The 9,971-nt window shown below is 51.0% G+C and overlaps 1 protein-coding gene across 1 annotated transcript in view; it reads right to left on the bottom strand.

Annotated features, from left to right (window-relative positions):
• Positions 1-3,976: 3,976 nt before the first annotated feature.
• PLXDC1 (plexin domain containing 1) overlaps positions 3,977-9,971 on the bottom strand; it is a gene marked incomplete at both ends in the record, with an annotated part of 60,830 nt that continues 54,835 nt past the window's right edge. The window contains 3 exons of the mRNA XM_082860986.1: positions 3,977-4,096; positions 5,639-5,799; positions 7,939-7,974. Coding sequence (XP_082717112.1) covers positions 3,977-4,096; positions 5,639-5,799; positions 7,939-7,974 — 317 coding nt within the window. The remainder of the gene's footprint in view (positions 4,097-5,638; positions 5,800-7,938; positions 7,975-9,971) is intronic.

Raw genomic sequence — 9,971 nt, 5'->3', positions numbered from 1 at the left:
TTGGCAAACACAGCATGTTTATTTATAAATTGGCTTGTTTTTGGAGCCTGAAATTTGGCATAGCTGATTTTGGCTGTAAGAAGTTCAAGTTTTTCCTCTTTTTGTTTTGGTTTGCTTAACCATGTTTTGTGAGCAAAATATGCAAAGTAATAAAAACGACGAGGCTACTAAAGTGGTTCAAATGCAAAGCCTCCAGAAATGTGGCAGTGTCAACTTAGCACATTTATTCTGTATTTCTAGATAGTAGATTAGAAACCCATGAGGTTTACTTCCGGGGACTTACAAACCACGAATAAAGAGCTGGAGTCTCTTTCCAGGCTGTTTCTCTTGAGGTGGGACAGGAGTTTGGGAAGAGCACCCCTGGTGGGCAGATTGCTGGAGGCTGTTCCTCTGCTCCTTAGCTCAGTCCTTAGAGAAGCTGGCGGTCATCAGGACTAAAGTCTGTGTGAGGATTTGTAGAATGTCACACAAAATCCTTTGCATTTAATTTTGCACACGGCAGAAGTCGTAAATGAACGTTGCCTTTTATTAACACTGAAATCCGTGCAAGGAACTTTCACGCTAAATGTGTGAATACGTTGCATTTAGAACAGCTAGTGTGCCCTCAGATCCCAGATCCTTCGAATTGTGCTGTAAGTTCCGGTGACTTTTCGTTGGGGGTGGGGTAGGGTGGAGATGGTGAGAGAGAGAGGCTGGTTTTATTTGTGACTCCACCTGGTGTAGGGAGTCTGGGTGTGGCCCCTGATCAGGGCTTCATGCAAATCTCTTATCTGTTCCTGTACCCAGAGAACAGAGTCTTAGCTCTGCCCACAACGAAATAAGTGATCAGCTCTGGTGGTGAACACTCTTCTTTTCACATAGTGTGGTTGGCTGGCAGCTTCTGCCACTGTCTTAATATAATACAACAAGCTACAGGCTGAGCGCAGCTACAAGCTTCATCCAATGTTCTTAGCAATAATCTATCTATAAATATAGATAGACACCTAAATATATACATACAAGGACACATGACACAGGCAAGCCCTGGCAAAACACACACATTTTAAAGATTGTTTCCATAGGCCCACCGAGAACCTCTAACAGGGACAAAAGGACATTTTCAACCTCAGGCTCCAGGCTGAGACCTGAAGACCTGAAGAGGCAGTTTCCAGAGTCAGGGGCCAGCTGGGGTGAGTGGCTGGTGATACCTAATTATGGCGGAAGGGAGACGGCCAGTTAGTCAAGCTTGAAAAACCCCATCTGCTCTTCCTGGGGCATTTCTGGGTACTGGGGTTGGTGGCTGGGCTTATAGGCACCCATGTTCTAGAATCAGAAACCCCAGGGGCCTGACTGGACAGATCCACAAATCTAGGGGCAGCTGATTAAGGGGGAACTAAGCTGTGCTCACAGCCTGATCCAGGGGTCTCCTCTCACACTTGGTCTCTGCATTCTTCTTCTTCTTCTCATTTTCTTGTTGGCTCTCTTAAGAGTTCTGGTGTAAAACACAGCCTCCCTGAGAGCTTCTGAGTTCTGGGTACAACACAGACAGCCGTTTCAAGGGGTTGAAGCTTCCTGTCACAGTCATTGTATCTGCCTGTGGGGTGGAGGGGACCGGAAGTGTGCAAGCTCTCTGTGGTTGACTGTGCACAGCACAGCGCAGAAGTACCACTTCGCTGGTTGACCATGAAACCCCTGTCTCCTTCTGGTCACTCACTGTGCAGGTGAGTCACTCTCTATAGTTACCCAAAGAACCCGCTCTAAACCTTGGAGTAAAACTCCTGGGTCTAAGAGATGCTTGATCTTGTGAGAGATCCTAAGGATATCTGGGAACCAGTGTTAACTCTGCGAGTTGCTGGCTGTTTCCTAGGAGCACTTTGTTGTGGCTTGAGGGACTCTTAGTGTCCAGGGACCTCTCTTAGGGACACATCTTTAGTTCTTTGTTGCTGTTAACAAACCAGGCTACCTGCTACCAAACAGCTCCACTGCCCTCACCACTGTCATCCCAGGTGCCAGCTAGGCTTGCTGTGACTGGTCCGAGCTATCTCATGCTTTCTCTCTCTACCTGCAGTGTTACCGGCAGAGACCTCAGGACATCGCCGCCCGTTTCTTCACTCTTGTGTTCTTCCCCTCCAGGAATCAGAACAATCGGAAGGGCTCCCATTGGGAAGAAGTGTGCTGGAGTTTGGGAGTGGGATCCGTGGAGCTGTGCACTGCATTTGGCCACAGTGGGGACTGCCCCACTGGCCATTTTAGACACACAAAAGTCATAGATGCTCTGCTGGTCCGGCAAGGGCAAAAATCACCCTCCTGCCAGCCAGCAGTGCTGGGAGCCTAGAGTATTTCAGCGCCTGGCTGCAATTTTCCCGTTAAGAGAGCTCTGTTTCAGACCTTTCTGTCCTTCAGAAGCTTGAAAAGAATCCTATTCTCTTTGCTGCATTACCTTTTTACTTTCGCAAATTCTGCTACGATTTCTCAAAACCATAGCTATTCCTTTGCCTGGTTTATGAAGAATACATATAGATAGCCGAGGTCCAGCATGTTTCCCACTCTGATTGTTACCATCCTCACCAAGGATAAACCATGAAACATCTGGAAAACCTTCAGCCCAGTGTTTGGATGTGCCTGGTTATTGGCAGACTCCCTACCCCCGCCTCAGGAGGCCTTGTATTTAAACTAACTTCTTTCTTTGGCAGCATCCCGGTGACATGCATAAAAGGATGTGACTAAGTGGAGACTGCGATTTAATATTTATTTGCTGATGATGTTTTTTTACTTTGAATGAGGGTGAACTATAGGTTTTCACTTGAAATGCTCTTCAGAAGCAACCCCAACTCATCCCTGGGACAGAACTCCCTTAAAAGCAGGTTAAGTTTAGGAGCCTAAACTCTCTGCCCCAAGAACTTCCGGCAGAGCTGGGGAGATGCAAGCAACTTTCCAGGTCAAGGTCTTACGTATAAAGTCCCTCTTTCCCACACCAGCTTCCTCTATCCCAATCCCTCTGGAGGCTTTGCTTTTCAACAGAATCCAACTGAAGCTCCCTGCTGGGTATGTTTCAAGAAGCCCTCTCTCCACCTTGTTTCTCTTTAATGGCTATAAAATTCCAGCTCAGAGGAGGAAAAATATTAATCAGGCAGGCCCTGCCTTTGGAGGTACTTACTGGCACTGACAGAAGACCAGGCCAGTGACTACAGTGGACACCAAACGTGCCATTGGAATGAAGAGCCCGCAGGGTAGACGCGGCCATGCACAGCACGGCTTGCCAGGCCCGGGCTGGGCTGCAGTTGGATAAAGCCCGCAACACAGGCAACACACATGTTTGTTGCAGAAGTACTGGTTCTCAGCAGAAACGTCAAGCTGGGGTAGTGAAGCCTAAAAATACAATCTTCCCACGAGTTCTTTCTTTTCTCCTTTGGCTTTCTTCTGATGCCAGCATGCCGGTCAGTGGCTTGCCAAAAGGGCTGGGAGCAGCCATACCTGTGTTTTAACAGATGGAGAGAACTCCTTCTTCAGACTTCCAGAGCACAGAAGCTGGGGCAAATTATGCTGCATCCATAGCCTTGAGGACCAGCTCTTGAGTCTATGGACCCTGGAATACAGCGGCCCCAGTCTAGAGCTGGGTTCTCGCGTGTCATATGCAGGGGCGTTAGGTGACCGGAGCAGGGCATCTGGCCGTCTCCAGGTGGGAGGGGACCTCTGAGGCAGCTACAGAGTGGACCATTGAGAGACTCAGAAGGGGAGACCCCTGGCATCAAAGCAGGCTGAAATTAGGTTACTGTTCCTTAAAAGTTCAATGTGGTTGCTTTTCTGCCTCCTGCTTCAATAGTTGGGGTGTGATGGCCAAACTATAGCTCTGGCGCCACAGACCATGGGCTCATCTTCCCAGCCAGGGTGTGTTCAGAGGAGGCCAAGGCAGGTCACTTCTCTGCTTTGCTTTGACTCACGTTTGCTGAGGTCCCCGGGTCTTCCTTCCTACCCTTCCAAGGGAGACCTGGCGCTCTCAGCACTGCTCGGCCTCCACGAAGCCCTCCTTCTCGTGGCCTGAGGGCTCAACTTCTGTGTAGGTGGAGTGGTTAAGGTGGCTGCGGAACTTCATGGCCGGCCAGCGGCGAGGTCTCCGCTGCGGGGACACAGGCGCAGAGTCAGTGGTTGCGATCCCTCCCCTGGGACCCTCCCCTCCCTCCCCCTTCCCCCGGGGGACGGCTCTGAGCACTTCTCAAAGGTGCTGGTGGAGGGTGAAGTTTAGGGCCCTCTCCCCCAGAAGGCTCCCGGCTGTGATCCTTCGCGCCCCTGGGAAACCTGCTGGGAGCCCCAGGAGTTGGGAAGGAAGAGGTCATTTTATTCCTCGCCGTGTGGACTGCAGGACGCAACGTGAAAAGCGCAGCGGCACACTGAGTGGAGTCCTGAGACTGTGGAAAGTGAGGGAGTGGGTAAGAGATGGAATGATCTGGGAGGCTCTGGAAACGCTAAGATAACCCTCCAGACAGTACAGGTCCTGCATCAGAGCTGGGGAGCTGAAGGGAATGCAGATTCCCAGGCCTCCATCAGACCTCTGGTCAGCCTCCCTGTGGCTGGGGATCTGCAGGTTCCCCAGGAGAAACAAGGTTGGCCTTAGCCTCAGTAGGTCTTAATCTTAAGCTAAGAATGACTGGTTAGAATTCATAAGAAACGGGGCATCTAAACAGAGAGGAGGGGGCTTCCCTGGTGGCGCAGTGGTTGGGAGTCCGCCTGCCGATGCAGGGGACGCGGGTTCGTGCCCCGGTCCGGGAGGATCCCGCGTGCCGTGGAGCAGCTGGGCCCATGGGCCGTGGCCGCTGGGCCTGTGTGTCCAGAGCCTGTGCTCCGCAGCGGGAGAGGCCACAGCAATGAGAGGCCCGCGTGCCGCAAAAAAAAAAAAAAAAAAGAGAGAGGCGGGAACGACCTAGGCCTCTGGGTGATGAGGTTGGGGGCTTGTGACCCATGTGGAGGACTGCAGTCCCAGAGGCCCCATCACTGTAGGAGTCAGAGAGCTGGCCAGATGCCGAGAGTGGGGGGCTGGGGCAGGGGCTGCTGAGCCCTGTGGCCCAGAGTGAAGGGGCGCAGGCCTTACTTCCCATGCTGCACCTCAGGCTGACTCTTCTGAATCCTGAGATGTTGCAAACCGCAGCATCCTCAACAAAAGCTCCCAGACAGAGCAACTCTTATGATTACTATGGTCTGTCAAATCGAATCGAAAATCGCACACAGCAGGCCAAGAGGCAGAGACCTCAGTTCCATTACGGCTTTGAATAAGCACTAGGCCTGGAAGTTGGGTGTGAGAGACCATAAATCGTTAGGGATGGTTGCACAACACTCAAGGGGCATGTGAGGCGTTTCTGGCCTCTTTCTTTCTTCTGGGGACTGTTCTGATTTCACAAATGGGAGCGCAAAAGCAGAGGCTGTTCAACAGGACAAGAGGGCCGGAGGAGTCCTGAGGGGTCAAGCCCTGGGGGGTTAGGGACTCAGAGGGTGCCCGCCAGTGCAAGATGTGCCTGGATGGAGTCAATGAAGTCCCTCAGGTGGAAACAGGAGGCCGGCACGTGGCAGGTGAGGGATGAGATGGGGAGAGGCAGGTACTGAAAGGCTGGGGAAACACTGATGCAGATGCAGACGCCAGAGAGAGGCGGCCCAATCCTGCACTGACCTCGATGAAGAAGAGCGCAGTGTTGGAGGTGGGGTGGCCATTGATATAGATCCCGGCCAGGATGATGGCCGCCAAGAGGAGGACGGCCAGCACGATGCCCACGATGGTGCCCAGGTGCAAGGGAGGGCCCTTTGTCTTGGGGGACAGGTTGTTCTGAAGGCCTGTGGAGAGATCATTAGGTCAGGGGAACAAGGAAGGTGGGGTCATGGGGTCCTGGGTTCTGACAAAGTCCCAGAGATGAAAGCCGACAGAACCTTCAGGTCTACTTATCAAATACATGAAAAGGTGGAGTCGGTGGAACCATTATGAGTATGACATGAACTTTGTTCTTAGCACGGTTCAGGTGGTTTTCCAAATCGCTTAAAAGTTGCCCAAATGTCTACTAAGGATCATAACATTTCTCTCCAGTACCCATCCCATATAAGTTCTTTTAAGGAATTCACAAAGGGCATGTGATGGTTAAGACTTGGGATCTGGAGCCTGGCTGCCTGGATTCAAATCCAGGCTCTGCTACTTACGAGCTGTGTGACCTTGGGCAAATTATTTAACTTCTCTGTGTCTCGGTCATCGTTTCTGTAGCACAAGGATAATAATGTTAAGTACCCGGTAGGGTTATTGAGAGGGTGAAAATGAGATAATTCATGTCAACTGCTGAGGATCACGACAGGTATCTTGGACAACTTTTAAAAGTGTTAGCTATTATGATAGCAAAATGACCACATCTTTACCTGTCACTGTCCACTACCAGACTGTGACCTCCTGTAGGGCAAGGACAGTGTCTTAGTCATCTCTGTGTTTTCAACTCTTAGAAAAACCGGCAGACCCATCAGAGGAACTCAATAAAAGAAATGAACTAGACACTCGGAGGGCTAATAAGCCAGCAGACACTCTTTGTGAACATTCCAAGCATTGGAAATACATTCCCCAGGAGAAGACTGGGTATTTTCCATAGACTATCGAACTGGAAGCTCATCCAGTCCAACCCCTTTCTCGTACGGCTGAAGGAATGGAAATACAGAGAGATGAAGGGATTTGTCCAAGGACACAGTTAGTGCCAGCCTCCAAGAAACCTAGTTCCCTGATATTACCTGGGGTGGGCTTTTGCTCCTTCTCCCTGCCCTAAAAGGATGTGGAGATAACGACACAGAGAAGACAGATGAGCATGTAAGCAACACAAATGTTGAATCCACTTCACATCGCTGGTGGGTGGAATGGGAGTCAACAGTGGGTAGAGATTTTTAATAAGATGTTGTGTGCATCCAAAATCATTATGTTCCCCATCCCCTTTTCTCTGTCAGCAGAAAAAAAAACCAGGAGAGAAACTATCCTGGGGCACTCCTGTGCGTGGTTCATGCCTCTATATGCCAAGAGCTGGGGGAGCTGTGATGACACGCCCCAAGCTGGCGTCTCCTGAGCTGGCCGTCAGACCTCAGCCTTCAGTGACCCTATGATCTGAGGGGCAGAGCTTGGGCTGATGAGCACATGGTGCAGAGTAAGGGGAATGTGGCCCAGGGCCCCCTGCTTCCCCACAGCCCAACAGACACACGTGTACACTCACACCCACAGCCCACAGAGCAGCAATGGCTCCGTCTCCCGTGGGAGACCCCATTAAGATGTGCTGCGTTAATAGCCCCTCCTCTCCTGCTGGAGCCCAGGTAACAGTCTCCTGGCCCCTGGGGCCGGAAGGCTCTTCCATCTCCCCTTTGTGGTAGTTGCAGCAAGGGCTTGAGCTGGCTCTGGGCAAAGGGCAGGGGAGTTGGGGTCACCCCATGTCCCCAGAGAGGAGGTTATCCCTCAGGCAGTCCTGGGGAAAGGGGACCCCACCTTCTGGCGCCCTGTAAAAATTGTGGTGGGCAACGTTTATGTACTCTCTGCCAAGTCACTTGAGTGAGAGAAGCTGCTCTCCACCCCTCATTGGCTGGGAGGCCCCTGGGGACAGAAGCCAGGGCCACAGGCCACACAGCCATGCCTGCCCTAGCTTAGCCCTCACTTCCTCCTCTCACTCCTATCAGGGAAGCGGATACTCAAGGGCACAGAGGCCGGGAGAAGAACCACAGGAGGTTCCTGGCTGAGATGAGAAATGTCTAGATGTAGATTTGCTCCTTCAGTCTAGGGGGTCTGTTCCCAGAAGCCCCCTGCCTTCCCACCCAGCAGGAAGTCTGGGAAGCGCAGGCTGCTGTTGTTTCCCCCTCCCCCACTCAGAGTAAAAGCAAAGAGGCCAGGTGACGGCTGCACCCTCTTCCAGGGTGGGTCCAAGAGGCAGTGGTGTGTTGAAGAGGGGCAGGCAGTTCTGTACTCACCCTCTCCTTCTGCATAGGGATTCAACTTGGTGTCATCTTCAAAGGGAAAGGAGAGAAGGCACAAGATTAGTGGAATCATGATGGCCTCTGTCACTAGGTCTGGATGAGACTTTAGGGAGGTTCAAGTCCAACCCTTCATTTTGAAGGCTGGGAAACTGAAGCACAGAGAGGGGAGGTGACTTGCTCAAAGTCACACAGCAGTGTAAAGGTAGAAGGCCAAGAAAGACAAGCCAACTTTTCGTAGTGTTCATACATTCAACAAATATTTACTGAGTGTTTACTAGGAGTTGACTCCGACTGGGGGCCTCGCCCAGACAAAGGGAGTCAAGAAGGAGGGATGAGCTATGGGGCTGGGAGAAAGGGTCCCAGACAGAGGAGAGAGCGGGGGCAAAGGCTGGAGTCAGCAAGAACTTGGCCATTTGAGACAAAAAAAGCAGTTCAGTGCAGCTGGAGGGTAGCGAGGATGTGAATGAAGGGTGGTGAGAGTGAAGCGGGGGCGTGGGGGGATCAGCTGTCTGGAAAGCCAAGTTGAGGGCCTAAGGGGCAGCGGGAAGCTGAGGAAGGATTTGAGGAGAGGTGTGTGTGTCACAAGATCGAATCTGCTTGGAGACTTCCCAGGGTACAACACACTCCCTCTACACCTCAAGGAGTGTATCTTGCAGCCTCCTAAATAAGTTCCAGTGGGTGACCCTTCCTGTGGCTCTTCCCCACAGATTCCTATGGGGAAAGGACAGTGGGAATTCCACGTCAGGAGAATGTTCTAGATGACTGGAGCTTACTGCTTCAAGCATTAAAACGTTAAACCAGCGGAACCTTCCACAATGTCAGGCCTGCAACACGCGCTGCGTTCCTCCTTCCCCTCCAGCCCCTCCACCATCCTCCTCATTTTAAAGGCTTCCACTGGCTCGCCTCTGTTCACAGATGTTCAAGGCCCTTCTCAGTCCCAATCTTCTTTTCTCCTACCGCTGGCCACAACTCAACAGCATGTCAGTGTCTGTGACAAGCTACCCAAGGCTCTCCAGACCTTGGAGCCCTCTCAGATCTCTGAGCCGCTGTATGTACTGTTCCTCCTGCAGGGGATGCCCTTCCTCCCCTTCTCTTTCAAAAGTCCCAACCCTGAAATGCCCCCTGCAGGGCTGGGGCTAGGTTGATACATGTGACACAGGGTCTGATCCTGTCTTTTTAGAATTTTTTGAAATTTTGTTGATTATGGAATTTTTGGTATTAATTTTGATTTTTACAAATATTGCAAGAAAAGATTATTATCTTATTTATTGCTTTTTTTTTTTTTTGGTGCCTCCTTAAACTTGATACCTGCACTGAGTGCCTCACTTGCCTCACCCTAGTCCTGGTCCAGGCCCATCACTTCCTGGAGGACAGATGGGTGTGTCCTCCCCTGTGTCCCATTGCATTTGGTATCTGTTTCTGTGGCATCTTGGGTCCCATTGATTCCATAGACTGTAAGCCTCTCAATACCCAGCTATTTACACTCCCAGTGCCTGGACGTGGCATACTGCCCTGCTCTACATTTCCAATAAATCTTCAAATATCAAAAAATCACATTAGATAATAAAAGAATAAACCATAAGAAAATTTTTAAATGGTCCCTTATAGAGAAAAGAGGGAATAGGGCGGAGGGGAGAAAACTAGAAACTAAACTTCTTTGAATACAGCTACTTTTGTAGATTTGACTTTGGAACCATGTTAATTATCATTTAACTGTTACATAATTTATAAAAAAGTTAAATTTAAAAAGCACCCCTCGGGACTTCCCTGGTGGCTCAGTGGTTAAGAATCCGCCTGCCAATTCAGGGGACATGGGTTCAAGCCCTGGTCTGGGAAGATCCCACATGCTGCGGAGCAACTAACCCCATGAGCCACAACTACTGAGCCTGCGCTCTAGAGCCCACGAGCCCGCGTGCCACAACTACTGAAGACGGCGCGCCTAGGGCCCATGCTCTGCAACAAGAGAGGCCACCACAATGAGAAGCCCACGCACCGCAACGAAGAGTAGCCCCTGCTCACTGCAACTA

The sequence above is a fragment of the Leucopleurus acutus genome, assembly GCF_964270905.1.
Source record: "Leucopleurus acutus genome assembly, chromosome: 19".
NCBI lineage: Eukaryota > Metazoa > Chordata > Mammalia > Artiodactyla > Delphinidae > Leucopleurus > Leucopleurus acutus.
Note: the sequence above shows the minus strand (reverse complement) of the source record. Positions and strands in the feature narration are given on the sequence as shown.